The sequence below is a fragment of the Pygocentrus nattereri genome, chromosome 22 (genome assembly GCF_015220715.1).
Source record: "Pygocentrus nattereri isolate fPygNat1 chromosome 22, fPygNat1.pri, whole genome shotgun sequence".
NCBI lineage: Eukaryota > Metazoa > Chordata > Actinopteri > Characiformes > Serrasalmidae > Pygocentrus > Pygocentrus nattereri.
Window position 1 is genome coordinate 31,497,041 of NC_051232.1, and position 26,355 is coordinate 31,523,395.

Consider the following 26,355-nt stretch of genomic DNA (forward strand, 5'->3'; position numbering starts at 1 on the left):
TCGGACCTTAAACCCACTGTAGAACCTTTGAAGGAGCATTTGCACTGTTTGTACCTTGATGAACGAAGCCACCCAGGTCTCTAGCCCAAGTTCTACATAGAGCCATGTTCTCCATCAGTCTGAAGAACCATTTCACCATGCAGGCGCTTCAAGCATGCACATAGTTCTACATAGGACCAGTTGTTCTAAATAGAGCCATTCCCTTTACTAAAGAATCCTTCAAGAGCCATCTTTATAGGAGTGTACAGTGCAGTGGTATTTGCTGGTGACAGGATTTAGAACCATAAGTTCTGTGTCTAGAACCTTCATGCTTAAATGGTTCGTTGCATGGTGAAATGGTTCTTCAGGTTGATGGTGGTTTTCCATTCCACTCAGTCTACCGTCACACCACCACCGTGTGTTAAAGGCATGGTCCAAACTCGCAAACCTAATGTCAATACATGCTCCCAGCCATTCCTGCAAGGGTGGGGTGGGGGGGGGGGGGGGTCCTGATCCGGTGGGAGTAATGGCAGGGCCTTTCCTCACTGTGATGTGCCTTAGCTCTGGTATTTCATGTTGAAATCCCGAGCAGATGCTCGTAGAGAGAGACCCGTTGCTTCATTATTCTGTTGACTGTTATTGTGGCCTTTTCGTAATCGTCTCTCAGTCCAGGTGCCTTTTGTAGCTAATGTAAGCCAGTGCTACAAAAGGGCCGTGGGCAGTACATGCAGAGTAGGTCTATTGATTGTATAACCAAAGGTGTAAATTATGTTTCAGTAAACACAGGCCTCCACCGGCGTTCGGCCTGCGGTTTCGGTCAAGCGTATCAAACATTTATATTTGCACTCATGCTAGTATTGATCGGTGTGTGTTTAAAGGCTTGGTGCTACCACTGAATTCATTTCAAGACTTCACTGCAGTTTTCTTTTTATAGCCTGCGCTTTGGAGACCAAGTAGATTCAGCCTTTTCTGTCTTACAGCTGTTCGACTCCTTCCTTCTAGGGCTGCTACTTACGGTGATTTCTATAATTGATGAATCTATCGACTATTATTCCATTAATGGACTATCCATTATGCCTTCTGCTGTTTCGGCTCAATTTGCCCAGTCATAGCTCCTCATCATTCAGAGTTCTGTCTGTGTGTTTAGTGATTTCTTCTCACAATAGAAGCCATCATTTTTTATACTACTTGTAGCGGATTGTGAACTATTGTAGTGACAGAACTTGGACCTCAAGGGCAATAGAGCTCACGCCCCAGCCGGGTCAAATGAAATAATAGGTAATAACAAAATAATCCTCCTTTACAGTAAAACAAAGCTCTGGTGATCCTTCAACAGTTTAACAGTAAATGGTCTTAAACGCTGGAGTTAATGTAGAACTGCTGATTCACCCTTTAACCCTGAAGATCAGCGCAGACGGCTGGTCACCATAGCAACACAGACAACAGTCTCACCCAGCTAGTAGCTAAGCTTGAGTCAGCTTCTCGGTCGACAGCTTCTTGTTTGAATTTTCCCTTTCCACCTTAAAAGGTGCAAGAGTTGGCTAGATGCACGCTACATGCTGGCACCTCATGCACCATTTAAGGTGGAACTGGAAAATTCAAACAATAAGCTGGCAAATGAGAAATGACTTCAGCCTCGTAAAAAGTCTAACATTGAGAAACATTTCACTAGACATTATTTTACTTTTGTGGAAAAGTTTCCTGCTGGAGATGTGGGAAAAGCAGCTATAGGTGAGCTGAAGCTTAAAGCAGAGCAAAGCGAGTCTGTGTTTTTGTTTATATTATTTTTTTGTCTGTATTACTACATCAGCACATACTGAGACAGATTTACAGCCAAAACGGTGAAACGTTACTTCAGTGAAATGGAGATAAAACATTGTGGCTCCCAAGGTGGTTTGATTTTTGTTGAAACGACAAAATGGCTTATCTGGACATTTGGGTTGCCGACTCCTGACCTAGGTCATAACTCGCTGTATGTGACTTTAAAACCATTGCACCAACTGGCCATAAGCTGAGTTTTCACCAGGCGCGAAGCTGAATTCTGGACCTTTTCCAGTCTATGGGAACTGCTTTATAGACTTTTGTCCATGTGATGCTCCACAGACTTTTGAGTCTTGTGGGTAGTTACTAGTTACTTTTACTCAAGTGCATGTACTTGAATAAACTACTGATGGATTTATACTTTACTATATCATAACACTTTTACTTTTTACTTTTACACTCTTACTACGTAGATTAGTGAGTAAAGGAATCTGCTTTTGTGCTCAGTTATATTTTAGCAGTTCATTTTTGTTAATAATTTTACCAGTTTTTGGGGTTTAACTTGTATTGGTTCAGCATTTGTACTGATTTGTGATTGGTCACATCTCTGACCTTGGAGCTTGAGATTTTTATTTTGGATTGAAACAAGTCCAACGGCTGTCAGTTCCTGGGCTGATAGATGCTGGATCCACTGCAATTATACAAGAAGCTCCAGATTTTTTTTAACCTATGCTGGTTGTAGTTTTATAAGGTACTTTTACTCAAGTATCAGTACATTTACTTACGGATGAGTTTAGGCTAATCTGCCCACCTCTGCTTATGACTTGTGTGTTTCAGCAGTGCCACAAAGCAGACCTATCACTTCGTCCAGAGCGTAGGAAGAGTTCACTGACTATCATGTTTGGCTCACTAAAGCCTCGGGTTCACTACGCGACTTTTAAAGTCTTAACAGATTCTAAACAGACTGCCTCGCATCAGACTGGTTTTTGTAGATCATTTTGTCTGACTTAAATATTGTGTATCCACACTGAACGATCAGTCATCACACACTACTCAACTTTTCAGGTGCTACTGAACCGAACGGAGCTCACTGAACTCACATGAACTCATGCATGCTCACATTCCTGGGAGACGCAAATAAACAAACGTGCGCTGCTGCTGCTGTTTTCTCTGCCGTTTGCACTGAAACAGTAAAGAAGCAGCAGGTAAACATGTTTAAATGGGGATCATGATTTAAAAAACTTCAAGTGAGAGACTTTTCACCATTTTTCTTTGTTTTCTTGCTCTGTTTGCATTGGCTGTTGCAGGAATCCATTCAGATTAAGTCGTTGATCAGTTTACACTAGATTACACCCAGAGTCGGATTAAAAAAATTAGACGTTTGATAAACTCTGACTGGTCTGAAACTCAACCGGGAGGCAGGAGATCTGAGTCTGTACCTCTCAAAAACGACTCGACTCTCTCTCCAGCTGACTCTGACTGAGCCAAAATCTGCAGACTGGAGCCGACCAGCCCAGACTCAGACTGAGAATCAGGACTAAAATCAGGGTGAAAGTTGTGTTGAGTAACCCTGGTTTAACAAAGTCTTTTCTTGTTGTTGTTCACTCATATCAGTCATGGGCTGGAGCGGGGGCAGCCGTGGGCTGGAGGTTAGGGAACTGGCCCTGTGACCGGAAGGTCGCCAGTTCGATCCCCAGTGCCGACAGTCCATGACTGAGGTGTCCTTGAGCAAGACACCTAACCCCCAACTGCTCCCTGGGCGCCGTGGATAGGGCGGCCCACCGCTCCAGGCAAGTGTGCTCACTGCCCCCTAGAGTGTATGTGCTCACTAGTGTGTATGTGGTGTTTCACTTCATGGATGGGTTAAATGTGGAGGTGGAATTTCCCCGTTTGTTGGAGTTAAAAAGTGTCAACTAACTTATCGTGGTTCTGTGCAAATCCAGATAAACGACAACATATTTGAGACATTGCACTAAAGTCATCCAAGCCAGGAAAGTGCCACTATATAAACACACCACTGGTGATTTTTCCATGCTTTTCCCTGCGCTGAGGCCGTGACTTCCAGGCAAAAGACTTTGCTTAAAGTGTTTTCAAACAATGTCCGTTGAATACTCCTCAGTTTTATAATGCTAACTGCATTTTCCGTGTCTGCTTTCATGAAGAGATCCCACAACCATTCCTTTCTCCAGGACTCATTTATCCGATTCCCCCCATAACAGTGTCTTAGCATGGTCATGCAGCACATGGATTCCACAGAGTTTTCCGTTTCAGCCTGCCGATCCGCCTGTACCTCGCCAGCTGTATTCATGGGAGCACTTTTGGGGAGACGCCTTAAAGCACCGGCCTCCAGTTTCGCTGTACTCCGGCCCCCTGCGGGGCTTGCAGTTCCCTGACTTTGCTCTAGCTGTCACCCCATTAATCATCGTGAAGTTAGTGGCTGCCCTCACAGACCACAGCCAGCTCGCACATAATAATGAGGCCCCACTTGCGGGACGCTTCAAATGAGATTTTCTTTTGATTCGGTGCTCTCTTGTGTGCTCGCGCTCGGTTGCCGGGGTCGATCATATCAAGGTATTAGATTATTAATAGGCCACATCCCCAGGGACGTCCCATGGGATATGATGTTAATTGTTTTGCTGTTCCCACACCACCTCTTTTTCCTGATTTACAAACAGCATAGTGGTTTCGTTTGGCCGAGTCACTGCCTCCGCCGGTGGGGATTCAATTGAATACGCTGGAAAAATGAGAATAGATGTGAGCACTGCTGCACTTTTAACACTTTCATTATTCACAACAAGTTTCCTGTATATTTTGAAGGGATGTGAAAGTTTGGGCACCTCTGGTCAAATAATGTGTTGATTTTCTAAGCATAAACAAGTTTCACACCCTTTACAGAGAAAACATCTGCACATTTTAATACACAGCTGCTGTTTATTTGTGGATTGTAACACATTGGAAAAAAAATAATAAAACACTGGAAAATTTGCAGAAAAAGTCCAGATTTAACTCTATCTGTAACCTAACATATACCTAACACGTACCTAACCTAACATAACCACACCTGTAACATGCCTAACCTAACATGACCACACCTGTAACACACCTAACATGACATGATCACACCTGTAACACACCTAACCTAACATAACCACAACTGTAACGCGCCTAACCCAACATAAACACACCTGTAACACACCTAACCTAACATAACCACACCTGTAACACACCTAACCTAACATAACCACACCTGTAACGCGCCTAACCCAACATAAACACACCTGTAACACACCTAACATGACATAACCACACCTGTAACACACCTCACCTAACATAACCACACCTGTAACGCGCCTAACCTAACATAACCACACCTGTAACACGCCTAACCCAAAATAAACACACCTGTAACACACCTAACATGACATAACCACACCTGTAACACACCTAACCTAACATAACCACACCTGTAACATGCCTAACCTAACATGACCACACCTGTAACACACCTAACCTAACATAACCACACCTGTAACACGCCTAACCTAACATAACCACACCTGTAACGCGCCTAACCCAACATAAACACACCTGTAACACACCTAACATGACATAACCACACCTGTAACACACCTAACCCAACATAACCACACCTGTAACACACCTAACCTGACATAAACACACCTGTAACACACCTAACCTGACAAACACACCTGTAACACACCTCACCTAACATAACCACACCTGTAACGCACCTAACCTAACATAACCACACCAGTAACGCGCCTAACCTGACATAACCACACCTGTAACACACCTAACCTGACATAAACACACCTGTAACACACCTAACCTGACAAACACACCTGTAACACACCTAACATAACCACACCTGTAACACACCTAACATGACATAACCACACCTGTAACACACCTAACATGACATAACCACACCTGTAACACACCTGACATGACATAACCACACCTGTAACATACCTAACCTGACATATCCACACCTGTAACACACCTAACCTAACATAACCACACCTGTAACACACCTAACCTAACATAACCACACCTGTAACACACATAACCTAACATAACCACATCTGTAACACACCTAACATGACATAACCACACCTGTAACACACCTAACATGACATAACCACACCTGTAACACACCTAACCTAACATAACCACACCTGTAACACGCCTAGCCTGACATAAACACACCTGTAACACACCTAACATGACATAACCACACCTGTAACACACCTAACTTAACATAACCACACCTGTAACACGCCTGACTTAACATAACCACACCTGTAACATACCTAACCTGACATAAACACACCTGTAACACACCTAACCAACCACAACCTACATAACATATCCAACACCTGTAGAACAGAATTCCCACCAGAGCTCTGATATTTCTCTAACGTTTAAATTGCTGGGGTCAAACTGACCACAAGGAGAAGATAAAAGATCTTAGTAAACATCTTTGAGAAGATACCTGGAGGGATAAGCATGCAGATGGTTCTATAGAGATGTAAGGTATTCTAAGCCTTTACTAAAGAAAGGAGGTATGTTTTTTTGATAAAGCTGAGAGGATGGGGGAGGGGCTAGCACACCTATCAGAAGTGATTTTCATTGAAAACATGACAGTAATGTCAAGTGGCTTTAACCTTTGTAGAAGTTCAGCATCCCGCAGTGAATCCCCAAGAAAACAACAGCAAAAGACGTCCACCTAGATGGGTTCCCAGCGAGACATTTCCTCCGAACCTGCTCGGCGCGTCGTAGACAAGAGACTTCGTATTATCTGGGGGTTTAGCACACAGGAATATGCTAAGGGAGGGGGGAAAAAAAGGACTTACAGGAAAGATAAATGAGTTGGTGTTGTCAGAAGAACACAGAAAACCAAAGCACCGCCAGGGAATAAAATCAAATCGCGCTCACCTTGAGCCTTTGGCTCTGCGCAGTCATGTCTAAATTTAACCAGCGAAGAGCGAAAACCAGAGCGGCCTCATCGCGTTTGACTGTCAGAACGATATTCGGCCGAAGTCTCCAATGTGTCAGGTCATGTGGTTTCGTCTTTGAGGTCCCAGGATGACGAGAATTAAAGGAGCGATACGGCCCAGAGCTCTAACCTTGCAAATAATGAATGAAATCTGACGAAGCTCGCAAATTAGATCATGCAGATTAGTCCCCAATCCGTTTCAGCCCTGGTCAGCTGTTTTACCGTCATTGTGTGACTTTACCTGCAGGAGAACTGTCTAGATTACTCGGTAAAAGGGGGGCAGTGTGACGATATTTACCATTATTGTGAGAAATGATGTTACGCTTTTCTGGGGATATCAGGACTTAAGGACAGTAAAGAGCATCGAACTAATGCATGTTTCACTACAAAGAGGCCCGGTTTTAAATTTGATTTACCGTCGTGCAAAATGAAATCAATATGTTCATATTTTTCATTTTCTCTGTTTCAGTTCTTCAAACCTCGGAACTAAACATTAGGAAGCTTATCGCGATTTAGCAGAATGTCGAAGAATCGAGACGCTATCGTTTCTCTATCACAACCTGCACTCTTAAAAAATGGTTCTTCAAGGGTTCTCCAAGAAAGGCAGTGGTTTCTATGTAGAACCGTGAGCAGTGGTGACGGAATCACCCAGAGTGGTTTGATATTCAATGGTTTGTTTGTTGGTTAGGGTTAGTTGGTTCTTCAAGGGTTCTTAAGTGATGCATTTTCAGACTGATGGAGAACGTGCTGCATGTGGTTTTGTGGTGCTAAAAAAGGGTTCTGTACAGAACCTTTTTGAAAGCAGTTCTATATAGCACCAAACAGGGGTTCTGCTATTGTTGATGTCAAGCTTGTAACGATCGCAGAACCCCTTTTTGGTGCTAAATAGAACACAACCATCAATCTGAACAAAGATTTCACCAGGTGAAGAACATTTTAAGCATGGAAAAAGAAAAGCAGAACCACTGCCTTCACTAAAGAACCCATCTTTTTTATGAGTGTATCTTTTGAAACTGTTCTATATAGAACCAAACAGGGTTCTGCTATTGTTATGGTGTCAAGCTTGTGATAATAGAACCCTTTTTAGTGCCATCTAGAACCCTATACAATACATTTTCAATTGATCTGAAGAACCATTTGATGATAAAAACAGTTATGCCTATAGATAGTTAATCGAGTGTTCGTGGTTCTATATTGAACCCTTGTTTTAACGAAGGAACCTTTGATAAACCATCTTTTCTTAAGGCTGTATTTTGAATATAGTTTTGGTACCTAATATTTTATACTAGTAAATATTTGTAAAGGTTCATCTTCTACCGCCGTACCAATCTTTGAAAGGCTGTCGCCCAGTTAAGCCTCTTTTTTCATTGTTTGAGCTTTTTAAAACTCTGATTACTGATCAATCACTGAAGTAATTAGCATATCACTTGATTACTGATGTAATCGATGGTAAAAGCCCTGTTAAAATCCAAAAGCTCTACTCAAATTTTTATGCGCTCATTTTTCGTGAGGCCAGAGAAGAGCCGTGGGACGCCGGTCCGAGCGCCTCGGTGCATTTCGTTCTCGGAGTCCGCCGTCAGCGACGTTCTGAGGCCTGACCGCTCATCTTCATTCAGGAGCACCAGGCCACGCTGAGGATGGCTTGGCTACCTGCCACTGCCGAGGTCGTCTTAAACTTGAGCTCAATTATTGATTAAAGGGCCTGTCGTGCCTTCATTGCCAGCCACGCGGTGGATGGGAGATGATTATACATGAACAAAGAGACTTGGAGATGCTGTTCCCGGTTATTAGAAGCAAAGCTAATACGCTTATTTATATTTTAAAGCTACGGCACACAGAAAAGGAACGCAGCACGGTTTGCTGGTTATTTTGTTTCTGCTGAGATTTCTCCATGACGACGCCTTCCTTTGATGTTCTTTTCCTCGCATGAAGGTCACGCCAGGCCGTTAGACTGAACACTGCTGGGAATTTGGGTTGTCCAAAGAATTCCCAGGAGGGGAATGTGCAGCCAGAGGGACAGAATGTTGACAATGTTACTGAATAATTACCATCACCCACCGGCGCCTTTGTCATCAATCGACTTTGGCGGTTCTCCATGTACGTATCGGTCCGTAAGCTTGCAAGAGCTGGAGGAACATGGATGGCGATTCTTCCTTGCTTTGATATCCGCCCACGCGAGAAACGCCTGGTAGTGGCTGCGAAACGGCTCCTTTTTGACTGTTTGCGCTCATTTCCCCTGCAAGTGTTGCATTTGTTTGAAAGACATTGCTTTTGATGGCCACATCACACCGACTCCGACTCTGCCTTTCATCATAACCTCTCAACCCAAAATAGTCACTTTCTACAAAAACAACAGCAAGAAAAAAAAAAGCGTTCATTAACTTCACGCATGAAAGTGCTGGCTTTTTATCACACAGCCGCAGGAAGCGCGAGTGGAGTGGTGGCCAGGTTTGAAGCCGAAATCTCTCTCGCTGTGCTTCTTTATGCTTGTTTAGTCAGAAATGTTTGGTGTTAATGTTTGTCTTTGTTTACAGGTACGTTCTGCGCGGAAGAGAAGAGCCCCTGCGGTTCCAACCCGTGCAGAAACGGAGGCGAGTGTGAGGAAGACGGGGAGACGTACGTCTGCACGTGCCCAGACGGCTTCACCGGAACCAGCTGTGACGCAGAACTCGACCCGTACTGCGCTGCACACGCCTGTCAGCAAGAGCAAGCGTGCCGCCCGGACGAACACGTGAGCGTTCCCTTCACTTCTTCCTTCGGTTGGAGCTGAGAAAGCTGGTTTTCTCAGATATATCACACTACTGGATCGGTAATTCACCGGTGTCGGAGCGAAACCTCGTATCTCCGTTTTTGTCCATTTTCAGTTTTTGACCCAATTTGAAAATGCACCAAAGGAAATGACCCAAAAGGGCTTGGAAAGACGTCTGGTTCCATTGACTTCCATTAAAAATAAAAAGTAGGTTCGTTCCTTCTCCTGTAAAGTTAACATTTTGGAGATACGAGGTTTCGTTCCAACAGCAGAGAATTACTTCTACTCTATGATGAGAGAATGGAGCACAGTGGCTTATTCTGATCGGGCTGTTTTGTTTTGCGTCGTATATTATCCCTCATAAGTCGCCAGTCGTGCCAGCATCAAATCACGTGGCTGGTTCAAGACGTCTCAGCATAAAGACTCGTCATGTTAAGCGTTGCTGACGACTTCCATTAAAAGTGCTGGATTGATGCTCTGTGCTAGTTTTTGTTTGATGTTGAAAGACCAAGTAAAAACAAAGGAAGTGTCATATTCGTTTAATAAAATTCGCATGAGCATGCATGTAAAACTGGGATGGAGCCGACAATACGTTTACCAGCTATCTTAACACCTTTACTGTTTCTTGTCATATTTTCAAATATGTCAAAAATTGGCCCTAGTATGTTAAACAGTGTGCAAAAAGAAAAAGTCATGTAGGCGATGTGCTGAAAAAGAAACAAAATACCAAAAAATACCATAAGCATGGTGTACCATCCATCCATCCATCCATTTTCTAAGCCGCTTCTCCCTCAGAGGCACGGGGGGGTGCTGGAGCCTACCCCAGCGGTCATCGGGCGGAAGGCGGGACGCACCCCGGACAGGTCACCAGTCCGTCGCAGGGCGCATGGTAGACCTTGTTAATTCAATCAAAAATGGCCAGAAATGTCATCCGTTTGACAGACGTCACAATTTCATGTCATTTTCATCAGTTTTCTCACTACAATATCCAGCATGCATTGCTATATATACACAACCAAGCCAGCATCACATACATGGTCAAACAATGTAGTTAAGAAAACAGAGATTCTGAGGAAAAGGTCCAGACTGCAGTGGGGCATCTAGTTAGCCACTGTCCGGGTAGCTACTGCAGTCCTAACTGCAGCTTTTAGCTGGTCATCCTTCCCATCTGATGAGTCATTTCTAATTCGTTCACACTGTTATAATGATGATGTAAACAGTCACCGCAGTTATTCTTCAGCTTCCCTCTGCACCCACCAGCTAACAAGCACAGACTAACTCAGTCACCCGTCTCTGCAGACAGTCTGTGAGCAGCCGGTAATTAGAGAGGCAGAGATGAGCCTGGGATGCGTCTTTTACCCTCACGTTGAAGATGCAGGGCTCTGTAGGCGCTCGCTTGTACCTCTGGCAGTGGAACATCTTAATGCCAGGAGATAACAGGCTGTAGCTCTGTGTGTTGTCCGGTGTTCCTGTGCAGTGTTTCTGTGGGGCCTTCATGGCATAGAGGAGTGTGTGCTGGTGTTTTGATGTTTGGTGAGGGCACTGTGAACATACACACTACCCAAGATTAGGACAGTTTACCTCAAGAGAGAGTAATGCTGGCAAAATGCACCAGTGGACGCCCAAAGTATTGGGACGCTTTTTGAATCCCATTCTAAATCCATAGGTATTATTATGGAATTGGTCCCCCTTTGCAGCTCTAACAGCTTCCACCCTTCCGGGAGTCTCTTATTCTGGACGAGAAGGTCTTGCTCACAATTTCTGTTCTGGATCATCCCAGAGGGGTTGAGGTCAAGGCTCTGTGAGGGCCAGTCAAGTTCTTCCACTCCGAACTCACCCAGTCCTGCCTCTATGGAGCTGCTTTGTGCACTGGGGCTCAGTCATGCTGGAGCAGAAAAGGTTCTTCCCCAAACTGCTGACACAAAGTTGGAACTGTAGAATTGTCCAAAATGTCTTGGTTCTGAAGCATTAAGATTTCCCTTCACTGTATCTAAGGATTCTAGATCAACCTCTGAAAAACCTGTCCATCAGACCGACAGCTGATTCATCACTCCATAGAATACGTTTCCTCTGCTCCAGAGTCCAGCAGCGGCGCTTTACTCCACTCCAGCCGACGCTCAGGATTGTGCAGTCTGATCTTAGGCTTGTGTTCAGCTGAAGCTCCTGATGTGCAGTTCTTTTGTTGATGCTGGATGGATCTCTTTAGTGATTCAATAGAGAACAGACACTGTGTTCTTCAGCACTCTGTGAGTTTGTGTGGTCTGCTGCTCCGTGGCTGAGCTGTTGTTGCTCCTAGACGCTTCTATTTCACAATAACAGCACTTACTGTTGTCTGGGGCAGATCTAGCAGGGCAGAAGCTTCACTACCAGACTTGTGACAAAGGTGCATCCTATGACAGAGCCATGTTTAAAGTCACTGATCTTTTCATTACGACTCTGTCAGTGTTTGTCTCTGGAGACTGCAAGGCTATGTGCTTAATTTCATTTGCCCGTTAGCAGTGGTTGTGGCTGAAACACCTGAACTCAATAAGTAGGAGGGCTGTCCACATATTTTTGTCTATTTAGTGTATGTAAGAAAATCTCAGGACTCATAAACTCACACTCAGGGCCCCCTGGTTGCTCTGGGGCAGTGGTGGATGAAGTATACAAACCATATATTTTAGTTAAAGTAGAGATGACCAAGGTAAAATATTAAAAGTACTAAAGTATTTCCCTTCAAATGTACTTAAGTATAAAGTAAAAGTACTAAAAGAGGAATTCTGGCTCTGATGTCCTGTTATCATTTTTATAACCAGACTGGCTTCATGAACTCATTTCAGGTGAAAGTCCTCCAGCGTCTCTCTTGGTAAACCAGTCTTTTAATAGAACGTCATTAATTAGCGACGCTGACGTCTATTAAAATGATCAGAAGCACAAAACACTGAAGGTAAACAGTTTCCATCAGGGAGAACCGAGTGGCTCTGAAATCACTTTTTACACACAAGCAAAGTTTCAGTTTCAGATTTATTTACAACTTAGTTCCAAGTTTAAGTTGAATAAAAACTGGCTTTAAACTCAGGATCACAGATGAGCTCCTTTACTATGTTGATCTGTAGGCGTCTGTTCATAAACATAAACCAGCCCAAACTCATTTACTATAAAATGAACTGGTGTTTGTAGAAATTCAGAAAAAAGCCGCGTCAGTCTCGACTGCATATGTGGACATATTTCTATATTGAGCTCTATTTACACAAAGTTAGGTTAGTTCATCATTTATGTTGAACAGACTCTCCCAAAGTTTTACGCTGCTGCGCTGACGTTGAACCGCGTGCTGCACTGGGTCGGTCTGACCAACAGGTCAAAACCAGCTCTAAACAAAGTGACCGCTGGGCCCTGATTGGTGCTCTGGCTTTGCGCTTCTTTCGTTTTGACATGTTACGTTTTTATACACACAGAAACCAAAAGGAACGACAGATTTCTCAAAATGTAGGAGGAAAAAGTCGGATATTAGACTCTGAAATGTAGTGGAGTGAAAGGAAAAAGTCGCCCAGAACGGAGAAACTTCAGTACAGATACACCAAAAATACTAAAGTACAGAAACTCATTACATTTACTCAGTTACTCAGTTACTGTCCACCACTGGAAATCAGTACTGTTTTATGACACCGGTACCAGTGTAGATGATACATCACCCAGAACTACCTTTCAGTTATTACATTCTGATCCAAAGATCATGATTAATAGAAAATGGCACATGCAGACTGACAGGAAAATATGTTTTTTTACATACATGTTCAGTGATTTTTATAGCAGCTGTCTGTTGCATATTCCAGTGATTGTAAATGATTTTAAATTATATATAACGTTATATATCGTATATATAATTGGCATCGTTGTGCTGCTTTGTGAAACGTTGAGTGGGAGGCCGTTTTAGCCGTTATGGGAGGAAATGAATTGGAGAAAAACTGTGACCATGAGGGACTGATTGTCTCGGGTGACCTTCGGCGTTGTGAGCTCCACGAGCAGATCCCATCACTCGAAAACGTGGACAATAAAACTCGACTGTGTTTTTGAGCACATTCAAGTACTGACAGTTGTAAAAGGCTGTTTCTTTCAAAAGAGGTTGATATGAGGTGTGGCTGTCAAGGTTTCACCTCTAGAGGTCGCTAAATCCTGGCACCTTCAAGACAGCAAAATTGGTCCTACTGCATTAAATGTGCATAGAATAGTTTTATTATTAAAAATAATATTGATCTAAATTACGGCGTGCATTTGGTTCTAACCTTTAAATGTCAGAATACGTAGTGGTGTATTTTTGCTGTATCATTACTGTACCCCATATGTTTTAGAGTACAGTGCTGAGTAGGGCTGCGGGATAAAATCGATTCTTAGATGCATCGGATGTGAACGGGTCTGAATCGATTCACGAATGTCAAAAATCGGTTTTCTACGTTTTAATTTATAGCGTAATGTTGACGGAGCGTGAAAAGCGGAACTGGAAGGTGGGCAAGTGCAGCGCCCGGACAGCCAGTCTGACCGGCTCTGTTAAAGCCAGGTCCGGTCAGGAGTCGCAACCCAAATGATGAAAAGAGCCGTTTTGTCCTTTCAACCAAAACCAGGCCACCTTGGGAGCCGCAGCATTTAACGTCCAGCATGTCTCAGTGTGGGCTGATGTCCAGTATAGGCTAAACAGTATAAACTTGGTTTTCTCTGCTTTAAGCTTCAGCTCAGCTGCAGCCGCTTTCCTCCCCTTTCCTCAAAAGTAGAGCAGCTTATTGTAAAGCGCCTCTCAGCGGGGCTTGAGGAACGCTAAGGGGAGTTGAAGAGCTCTCTACGGTTTCACTCATTGAAAATATTAAAAAGATACCAAATATGAAACAGCACAATCAGAGTTCATGCATTTCCTTAGAATTCCATACAGTGATCTAATGATTCAGCTTCTTTGAGGACCTCCTGTTGTTTTGTAGGTCAAATTGACCCATTTTAGAGTTTAAAAATACAGGAAAAATATTTCGAATCATTTTTTTGGGCGGCTCGTTCAGCGTGGTCAGAATATAAGGGTCAGTGTGATCCAGAACAGAGGAGACGTTTTGTTTGTATTGGCGATGTCTTAAAAAAATGTAAAAACAAAGAATGTTGGTTTAAAAATGTATTTTTAAATGGAAAACGTGTGAATTGTTGTAGGTAAATCAGAATCTGTGATGGGTGAAATGCTTGATTACACAAAATGACAATATTGAGCTACAGATGATGTTTATTAGGAAAAATATAGATCTGAACTTCTTTCAACCGGTCATTTAATCAAACAGCCTTTACTTCCCCTCGGAGAACATTGAGGGGGAGACCCTCATTTACAGCCTTGCCGTGTTGACGCAGGATTAAGGGACTGATATTGTGTAAGAATATATTAAATAATATAAGCAAGTTTGAAGATAAAATACATAAAAACACTAGAAGGTATGAGAATCATTAAAGTGTGACAGAAATGTAACAGTTAATAAAAACAAAAGAAGATAAAGAAAATAACTAAAATATAGAAAATGACTAAAATAATAATAAAATAATGATCATTAAGACAAGAATTTGAATAGGAACAATAACGATGCTATACAAACAAATTAACAAATGGGGGGAAAAATAAAAGCACTAAAATACTGAAAGTGAGACTATAATAGTGAACGTCGGTGTGGCAGTGGAGGTGGTTAGTGACCCAGTGAGCAGAGCTTTAGTGGTTCCTGTAGTGAATTCGGCTCATTGGTGCTGTAATGTTCAGTCTGAGAAGGTCTGGACTCTGGGGCGGTCAGTCCATCGTTCAGCTTCTTTGTTTGATGTCTCCGTCTCCTTTTCTCAGTGAGGTTCTTCTTGATCAGCTACACGTCCTTTCAGACCCACAGCGCTGAGTGGTCTTCTCACAGTGGAAGGATGGAGAAACACCTGTGGACGTTTTCAGATCTGAAGCAGCTTGATCTTCTCTTCTCTCTCTGAGATCAAAGCTTTCAGTACTGTTTATCTGATGGGGGCAGTTTTGGGGTCTACCAGGTCTTCCAGGTGGTTGTTAGGAGCCAAATTTTCTCTGTAGCTTTTAATCATTTTTTTAACTTTTTTTTTTTTTTTTTTTTTTTTTTTTTTTTTTTTTTTACTTATTTTTTTCCTTCCTTAAGCAAGTGGACTATATTCCATGTAATTGCTTCAGGAATATTCCCTAAAAATCGGCTGTTTTGACTGGAAGTTTAACTATATAACGATATAAATATCTATATTAGGAGTGGGAACGATGGAAAAACGTATGTCAGTAAAACTCACAGAAATTTTTTATGATACACTTAGTACTTACAATATTTTGACACATGGACAAAATTATTGATTATAATTGAACATTTCCCATACTGCACTGCACTCAATCCAAATAACATAATTTTACCCTCTTTTTATTGAAGCCTGCTGTTGGTCAGTACTCACAGTGTCCTCGATATATACTAACACAGTTTATTGCAATGTATGTTTAACCTATGCATAATAATGTAATTTAACCCTAATTTTTTTTTGTCTTGTTATTTATTAAAAGTGAAACGTGTGGGTTTTATAAAACGTCACATCCACTGTGCTGACGCTGATACAGTAGGTCTCCCTGGTTTCGCTCTGGGTTCTCTACAAAGTCAGGACGGTCCTGCGTTGTCCTGGAAATGTAGAAAAACAAACACACACACACACACATCATCTGCTTCCGATTGATCAGCTCTGTCCGCTCCCAAAGAAGCTCATCAGTATGAAAATGAAATGATCCCGTTTCCCGCCGCGGCCGACGGCAGTAGGCGGCTCCGTGTTCCTCTCGCCTGGCGTCTCGGTCCTGTTATATTGCTCATCTTTGAGCGGCCCGGCCTGAAAATAGCACTGATGTCAGGATCGGTTAGACGGAGTTTGGAGAGCAGAGGTGGCTAATGACTTCTCTCTGTGTGCTGCCGCTTCATGTGCAGCCTCTCGAGGTCTGTCTCGGGTTTGTTTAAAGGCAGGCGTCGTCCAGGACACCAGCGCTGCTAATGAGGAATAGAGGTGCACGATATACGTCAGTGGCCGAGATATATATATATATATATATATATATATATATATATATATATATATATAGCCAGTGAAGGGAACCTGTCGCTCCCACTTTATACTGTCTCTAATATCTGTGTGAACATAAGCGACACCACTGATTTAGTCAGTGTTACAGATGGATTATTGCACATGTCTGTAGACTTCAGTTTTGCCTCAAGCGTAACGTCTACAGAGCAGCTTTCCTGGACTGCAGTGTTGAAGTTACACTGTAAAGTAAAGGGGCAGTTCTTGTGTAGCTGTTATGTAGGTACAGTGTAATAATGCAGTGGTAATACAGACGCTGCTTTGGGGAAATACGACACATTTAATGTTATGCGAGTTCCACGTTAATGTAAGTGGCCGTCTGCTGTTCTGACACGTTACAGACGGGTTTAAAGCTGAAACTGGTTGGTATCACAGCACTAGCAACATAAATGCTGGCAGATACAGTGTAAGTAATGTCTTAATGTAAGTTATTGCAAAAAAAGCTGTTACCATTATTACAGTGTAATTACATTTATATAACCCCTGTGTAATTACATGAGCGCCTAGACTGTTACAACTGCTAAGATGCACTTGTGTGACTACATAAGGTGTGCTTCTGTAATCCATCTGCAACAGTGACTCAGTCATTAGTAGTTACAATGTTGTTGCATGTGTAACTACACAGTTATTAGAGACGATATAAAGTGGGACCGAGTGGTCAGTGTTATTGGACCTTTGGCATCGCAGCTGACACACAGGTAAATGCTAACTAGCTCTGCTGTACTGCTGGGAGTGGCCCTGGAGGTCTGCTTAATATTGTAAAATGTTTACATAAAATGATGTAAATATTTGCCTTAATTGTTTTATGTTGTGTTCAAAACATGCAAAGCACCACCCAGTCCATATATATTGGAATTAAGCTGCAACAGAGCCTGTTTTAATTCATTGCCTCCTGTGCATTGTGTGCAATTACACATTTCCACCAGAGAGGTCGCCAAATCCCCAAAACCTACATAGTGCAGCTTTGTCATCCACTTTATATTTAAATCATGGTGTTATGGTACATTTTTTGTAGTATAGATATTGAGTGGTACATTTAACAGGCTGGCGCAAAATAATGTATTTGTTTAAATATTGATTATGCCTCATGATGCATAATACAAATAAGCCCCTCCCTCCTCTAAAAAGACCTCTTCCACTTCACATTCAGGAGCAGGACGGAAAGCACACTCCCCATAAGTGTACGTTGGCTCTTGGCTGGCACAGTCTTTTGAAGCATTGTATGTTTATAATGTTAAACTGAAAAAGAAACATTGATATATTAATATAACATAATTTAGCAGATTTATAGGGATTTTAATCATGAAATATGAATTTTGGGAATCATTACATCCCTAGTTTTTGCGTATTCGTGTCTAACCATGAAGGTACGATCAGGAAAAGGCAGATTTTGTAGTTTGACATCTAACAGTAGCCAACTGAAGAGTTTTGACTACATATTTTCATGTTTTTATTCTTTTTTTTTTGTTTTAATATTTAACAAAAATCAGTAGTGTGATCAAACTCAGCCGTTTGGTAAGTGGTGCAGACTTTTCAGTGTGAAGTGAGTGTGAATAGGTTAAACTGGGAACAGTGTAAATTATGGATGTTAGTGATTGATTATTGTAAATTAATCAATCAGTGTAAATTATGGATGTTAGTGATTGATTATTGTAAATTAATCAATCAGTGTAAATTAAGATGTTAGTGATTGATGTAAATTAAGCAATCAGTGTAAATTAAGATGTTAGTGATTGATTATTGTAAATTAATCAATCAGTGTAAATTAAGGTGTTAGTGATTGATTATTGTAAATTAATCAATCAGTGTAAATTAAGATGTTAGTGATTGATTATTGTAAATTAATCAATCAGTGTAAATTAAGATGTTAGTGATTGATTATTGTTATAAATTCCGTAATCAGAGCTTTGATGATTGAAATGATGAGGGAAAGCTGTGAGGAGCCAGTTAGCACTACGCTAACCGGACACTGCCATTCACGGATACAGAGCAGCTCCACTGTTTTTTACAGGGTAATTTCTTCCACTCCCAGCTTCAGCTCCCTCATTCCTGCGCTCCGTCTCTGTGAAGCTGACTTCCTCCGTGCCCGGCTGTCCGTGATGATCTATGACTCCGGCTGATGCAGCTCGTCTCTGAGTGTGGCCCAACACAGACACAGTTCCCAGCCTTACGCATGGCCTGTTTCTTTTATCTGCTCTGTGTGTGCAGAACTCCACATGTGTGTGTGCCGGTCCGGACTGCGGGGAGCAGGGGGGGCCGTGCAGCCCGTCTCCCTGTCTGAACCGTGGCAGCTGCGTGGCAAGAGGAGACCAGTACTACTGCAGGTGGGCATATTTACACTGTGTGTGTGTGTGTGTGTGTGTGTGTGTGTGTGTGTGTGTGTGTGTATCTACAGCACTGTGTGAAAGTTTTGGGCATCTAAGCAAGTTTTTAAACAGGTGACCTCAGCAGGGAGTTTATCACAATATACATTAGAATAAAGTCGTATTCATAATTCAGATAAACAGAAAAACAATAAAAAGGAACAAGAATTTCTTGGGTCCATATTTTTCCTGGACACCTTCACAGCCGCCACAGAGACTCGTTAATATCATCAATTACATCATGAGCTCAATTTACTGAGCACTGATTGGTCAAACCAGGAGCTGCTTTTTAACTACATATAATACTGGACTTCCTCGAGGAGGAGAGGCTTGGAGATGGGTAAACACACACACCAACATCCAGAACATCACTATTTATTATATATATACATATATATATATATATATATATATATATAGAGAGAGAGAGAGAGAGAGAGAGATTAATATTAATTAATAATGATTATATAAAATAATTTATTATTAATTAATATTCTATAAAAAAATTCCAAATATTAACACTGTGTGTTTATATGTATATGTATATCACTGCTTTCGCAGCAAAACCTTGTATCTCCAAAATGGTAACTTTACAGGAAAAGTAAGAAACCTACTTTACTTTTAATGTACATTTTTTTCCAAGTAATTTTAGGTCGATTCTTTCAGTCCATTCATCATGAAATTTACACACAATATAAAGGACGAGTATTTTCTAATTATGTCATAGTAGTAATAATATATATATATATATATATATATATATATATATATATATATACTACTACAACAGTATAAAGTATGGTGCACTATTGTAACACACATTAATACGTTATCATTCAAAAGTTCCCTCTTGAATCAGTTGTCCAAAGGTTTAAAACTGAGGTTAAATAATAAATGAAAAAACGAGTGAAAAGTTCACAGGATTCAAATAACTAAGTCTGAATAGGAAGGAAAGTAAAGAAATAATGTCTTCACGGTGATGAACATTATAGTTGTAGATGACATCAAGTGTAGCATCAAAAAGATAGTAATAACAGAATTATTGTTCAGAATGCTTTTCAAGAGACAAAACCCGACAAAAATACATTTTTTTCATTTCTGAAAAAATTGTATTAACTAAAATATCATATTTGTTGTTGAATAAAAGGCTTTTGTTAGGTGACGTAGCAGGTCTGGCGGTCAGCGCTTTCCTCCGAGCGCGTTCGGCTGTCCCGTGACACCCAAGCGGTGGCTGGTTTCACAGATTCCTGAGGAAGCCTGTGCTGCCTTCACCCTCCCAGCGTTGGTAGCATCGTGTGATTCCACTATTGGGGAAGTAGTGGGGGAATTGGAGACGACCAAATTGGGGGAAAATTGGGTAAAACATGTAAATAAAATAAAAATAAAATATAAAAAAAGGTAATGCAAAGGAAAATCTATTAAAATGAAGGTGACATTTTCTGCACTCTTTCTAGGACAATATTCAAATTTAAGCAAATCCGTGTCCTTTGTACAAAAAACTAATCAAAACTTTTTTGTCCAAAAAAGTTTTGATTAGTTTTTAAATGTAAATTTATTCTACTGAAGCTTATGTTCAGACTCTTAGGTGGATTTGATCCTTATCATAAGAAAATTCCAATCACAAATTTATGGAATCCATAAAAATTTGAAGAAATTCTGAAATTCATGTTAAGATTTTGAGAGATTTTGAGATGCTTTTTCACTCAGATTGTTATGCTGAGGGCAGAATTTCTAGTGCAAAACTTCAATGAGAAAACATAGAAGCATCTTTAGAAGTTTATAGAACTTTGTTATATTTCATTATTCTGTTATGATTAATTATGTTATGTAATAAAGTCGAGTTATTAATTATTCATATTTTGGAATGACTGATGTTTGGCTTCTTTTCTGAATGAGTTTTCTCTTCAGTTTAGTCTTATTCTGCTTCCACATTTAACTTTACGTTTTTAAGCATAAAGATTTTTTTCATTTATGCTTTAATAGTAATAACATCTCGTCTTTGAGTGTTTGCATGTATTTTAGTTCATTTAGGACAATGAAAGGATACACACACAGCTTCCTGGTGCTCTTGGTTTGACGAGGGAGGTTTAGTCGCGTCATGTGACGGTGTCTGAATAGCTTTTTCTTTTTCTGATAACGAGGGGCAAAATGACAGAGCGGTGCTTTATTAGCTCTCACCAAGGCTGCCGGATTCTGAGGTGCCTTTTTAGAGCTATCGCCTCGCTTATCTCCCGCTGTACATCTCCATGAGCCATAATGGCAAAGATCACTCGAGTCCATAAATTCAAACGGCCCCTCAGAGTAAATGACAATCGGACGAGATGAAGTGAGTAAAAAAATTGTAAGAGAGGCGAAGGATGACTGGAGGATTAATGAGACGGTGTGTGAGAACATTCAGTCATAACCACAGACAGAGAGAGTGACTGGCAGAGCTGAGGAATGTTGCTTCTTACATACAGCAGCAGGAAGTTATTATAATAAGGCCTTTTCTCTTTTGTACAGAAAAAAGAAAATGATTTCAATTCGCTTCGTCATAAAATGTAACTGTTTCCATCCTGGATAAAGGCCACTACACACCAAGTTTATCTAGAAACAACACGAAAATATGAAATATTTGGTCCATTTTTTGTCAATTTACTGTTTTTTTTCACATCGACATTAAACACACCGACAAATAGTTTCAATTCAGTTTTTTGTCCTTCACAAAATCGGCAAACTGTGACAGTGTGCAGGATTCTTTGCAATTGGAAAAGCTGTCAGAGAATGGAGAGATTCTCCACCTCATGCAGGAGCTGAAACTGTACGAGCTCTTTCACTCACAGTTGGGATCTCAGCTGAGTCTGAGCTGATTTCGGACATGCGGCTTCACTATAAAGCTCAAAACAAACTGGCTGAAGGTTTTTAAGAGCAAATAATGATTCTTTTGGAAAATTGGAAGTGGTGCGAAGAGCTTCATCACTTCATCCAGAAGCTGAATGAGTTCTTCCACATTAACACCATGTCTGTAACTCAGTTTGAGCTGCTGTTGAAGATTCTGAGCCTTTTAGTGTTTGTGAAGCAGTTCTGTTCTGCTCTGTCAGCTTAGTTGTCGCCATGCCAACAGCTGAGGTGATCGAGGTGTCAGTGAGTTGTTATTACCAGTGAAACTTTGCAAACATGAGACACTCTCCAGTGATGAGCTCTGTGAGTCTCCAGTGATGAGCTCTGGGAGAGAGTCTCCAGTGATGAGCTCTGTCAATTTCCAGTGATGAGCTCTGTGAGAGTCTCCAGTGATGAGCTCTGTGAGAGTCTCCAGTGATGAGCTGTGTGAGAGTCTCCAGTGATGAGCTGTGTGAGAGTTTCCAGTGATGTGCTCTGTGAAGGTAAATTTAACCTCCAGCCTTACACCAAAGAACTATTCTGTGACTCTCTCAATACTGGATCCCAACCGGCGGTTGAAATCAACACTGGGGGCTCCGGAGAACGGCATGAGTTTAGTTTTTGCATTTAAAACTAGCTTATGCTTCTACAGAGCAATCTGTGAGGCACTGAAGGAGCGCTGGGGTTTTTCCGCTGCTGCATAAACAACATAAACAGTACAGAATAGTGCCGACTGCATACAGGTGCAGTCAGAGCCAGAGGTAGTATGATCATTTATATATAGATTAAATAAGACTGGGCCCAGGATTGAACCTTGCGGGACTGCTTTAGTGATGGGCATTAAATGTGATTTGTACTTATCCACTGCCACACGTTGTAGCCTATTGAGATTTAGTTTGGGACCCAGTTTATTGAATTTTTTTTTATTACCAATTGTTTGTAAGCAGCCTAAAATGAAATAAGTGGTCAGAAATATTAAAAGCTTTGGCCAAATCAATAAAAAGGGCACTCGAAGCTTTTTTCTGTCTGTGGCTGTTAAAAGATCATTTAAATCAAGTCTGGTAGCAGAAATGGTACTACCTGTTCTTTTTCCTAAAGCCAGGTTGATGATTATCATTAGGGAGTGTTTTGAGTTGGGTGTTCACTAAAGTTTCTAAAATCTCAGCTAAGCATAAAAGTCTTAATTAGTAATTATTTAGATCTGATGCCTCGCCTCTTTTGCGCAGCGGAACAATATGAGCAGATTTCCAGACGTTGGAAATTCTGCGTGATAAAACATTAAACGATTAACGTATAGAAATACTGTAAATTCTAATTCTGCAGATAGACTATCAGAGCCTGGGGTGCTCACCGTTAAACTTCAGATCCGTAGCTGCAGGTTTAAACGCGAACATTATTTCAGGGCAGCTCATAAAAAGGAAAAAACTTTGCTGTCGTCCTAGAAAGAGTGGCATTTTGTATTTCAGTGAAACGGAAAGAATTTCATGAATAACTTCAGCGTTAAAGGACCAGATGAATGTGAAATGACCAAACAGTAACCTGACCATTGAACCTCTGAAAACCCCACAGTTTTAACTTTTGACTCAAAAGCATGTCCGTCACCCTTCAAAAGTTTGGGGACACCGTGCCCTCTTTTGATTTTTGATGTTTGCTTTCCCGCTTTCGCTTTACATTTAAACCGGACCGCTGTTTTATTTTTTTTTTCCTGCAGAGCACCAAGAAAAAAAAGAACGCCGCAGGAGTGTGTGAGAATGAATCGGCTAATGATCAGTTTTTAATTGGCCTACATGTGGCCTGTGAATGTGAAGAGCTGCAACTATACAATGTCTGGCAGTGTTCTGGTGAACGGAGGATGCACCAAGAACTGAATTACCACCAGGGGCAAAAAAGTAGCCCTTCATTTAAGGCTGCTTATAGTCCAGAGCAAATAAATAGTGGGCAGAATGAAGTGATATGATGATAAACTTTTAGAGTAAGGCGATAGATCTTCATGCCGCAGCATCAACGGGTTAAATTCCAGCTTTAAAAGGTTGAGCTGCTGGTTGTTCAGTAGTTTTTAAGTAGCTGCTAAGCCATTTTAATGAGCAGGAACTGATGCAGCTCAGGCTATTCCGGTGTAGGGATGTTTGAGAGCAACCTTAGCTCATTCCGTTCACTCACTCACAGTATGAACTGGTTACAGTTCGGTCAGAGAAAAATATAAAAATATAATAACTTAATACTAAAAAACACAATACATTTTTTAATATATATATTTTTAAAAAGTCCATGCAGTTGATCAGTGTCTACAAGTACTGGCGATATGCACAACGTGTGCACGCAAGCATACAGTACTATATTGTGATATAATTCATCATAATGATATGTATTGTCATTCCGCCCAGTCCAGTGTCTGTCTGTCAGAACACCGTCATGGAGGGAAAGCTACTGTGGGAGCACATTCTTGCTTTTTTTACTGTTTTGTTATAGAAGTAATATCTACAGCAGCTTCTATTTGAGGATGTACAGTCGTATTTGAACAACCCTAAAATAACCTGCTTTGTTTGGAAGCAAATGGTGCCTAAATATAACTTGTTTTTGTTCATCATGTTTTTAAAAACACAATTACTGTTTATTTCCTGTAGTTAGAATATTAGAAAAAATTAATCAGTCGTGCAAACGTCACAATTTGTTTCTTTATATATTTATATATATATATATATATATATATATATATATATATATATATACAGTACTGTGCGAAAGTCTGAGGCACCCAAGACACATTTTCTAAATCTATTTATTTGTGTAGTTTGTGTTTATTTGCTGAGAAAAGTGTTTATATTTGAATAAACAAAATTTATAGAATATTATATAACAATGATTAATAATTATGTAATATAACTAGTGATTTTCTGGATGTCGGTGTGTTTATTTGTTTGTTTACCCATCTCCAAGCCTCTCCTGGAGGAAGTCCAGTATTATATGTAGTTATAAAGCAGCTCCTGGTTTGACCAATCAGTGCTCAGTAAATTGAGCTCATGATGTAATTGATGATATTAACGAGTCTCTGTGGCGGCTGTGAAGGTGTCCAGGAAAAATATGGACCCGAGAAATTCTTGTCACTTTTTATTGTTTTTCTGTTTATCTGAATTATGAATACGACTTTATTCTAATGTATATTGTGATAAACTCCCTGCTGAGAAAAACTGGTTAAACATTTGCTTAGATGCTTAAAACGTTCACACAGTGCTGTGTATGTCTATGTGTATATATATATATATATATATATAAAACCCAGTAAATAAATAGAAACCATGCAGTAGAAAATAGTCATATTGACAGTGGAGTATGTGTTCATTTATTTTCACTCAGAAAATCAAGTAAACATGCTATTTTACCATTTTACTGTATTTATGACACAAAAGCAAATGTTTTCCCCTACAAACGCTTTAAATTGGAGTGGGTTCAGTCACTTTAGGTCAGTGCTGACATTACAAAGGGAGAACATTATGCACTTGCATGACTGAGGTGGGGCCCACGCTGCCCAGGCAATCCAGTATAAACCTTTAAGTTAAGGTTGGATTCTAGTGAGTGGAAGGAAAAATGAGGAACTTTTTGTAAGAAAATAATTGGAACTGTAAAATGTACACAGTGTTTTTAATGAGTTTAATTTGTTTATTCAAACAAAACAAAATGATAAAAAAATAACTTGTGTTTGGCACTGGGCCCATAGGACCCTCAGGGTAGTACTGTTAGACTTACTGTCACTAATATTTAGACATGTAATGTTGTTTTCTTCAAAATAAAACAGGTTAGTCTATAATATGACAAGGAAAACGTTCTGAAAGGCTGAAGGTGTTGATGGTAACAGGGTAGAAACTCTTTCTATGAGCTTTAATGATTTTTTTCAGAGAGTGTGTATTATATATAGACATATCCATATTCTATATAGCCATATTCTACAGACGCGTGCACGGCGGATCATTTGTGAGCCATGAATATGTCAGCGTAATATAAAGTGATGCTTTGCAGTTAGATGTTTTTGCTCCATAATGTCTATAGAAATCAGACCGAAGCCGTGCCTGGTGTTCTCAAGCTCATTCCCGCGGCATAACCCTGTAAAGTCTCTGCATGCACACAGGACTCAACGTAATGCCAAACCTAATGCCAACCCTAATGCCATCTCTGTGCAGATGCCTCAGAGGCTTTTCCGGGAAGAACTGCGAAGATATAATTGACTACTGCAGGCTGCTCTCTGTTAACTGCTCGAATGAAGGATCGTGTCTCAACCTAATTGGCGGATATAATGTAAGTAACCTAATATGGGCATAAACTAATGAAATAGTTGAGAGAAAAAGAAAAAAAAAACAGAACGAAAAGTCGTTTTGTGCATATTCTGCTTTGGGCACCATGTGGGAAGGTTAAATGCTGTTTCTATGGAGAGAGAGAGAGATTATAATTAATTTGTTGTGGGTGTTGAGGGTGCTAGAAATGCTTGGGGGTTGTGCACTGTATTTTACAGTTTATTACTTCAGGTG

The 26,355-nt window shown here is 40.8% G+C and overlaps 1 protein-coding gene across 1 annotated transcript in view; it reads left to right on the forward strand.

Moving 5' to 3' along the window:
* Window positions 1–26,355, forward strand: part of eys (eyes shut homolog) — a 445,373-nt gene that overhangs the window by 37,846 nt on the left and 381,172 nt on the right. The window contains exons 4-6 of the mRNA XM_037532720.1: window positions 9,295–9,491; window positions 18,822–18,937; window positions 26,011–26,125. Of these exons, the coding sequence (XP_037388617.1) occupies window positions 9,295–9,491; window positions 18,822–18,937; window positions 26,011–26,125 (428 nt within the window). The remainder of the gene's footprint in view (window positions 1–9,294; window positions 9,492–18,821; window positions 18,938–26,010; window positions 26,126–26,355) is intronic.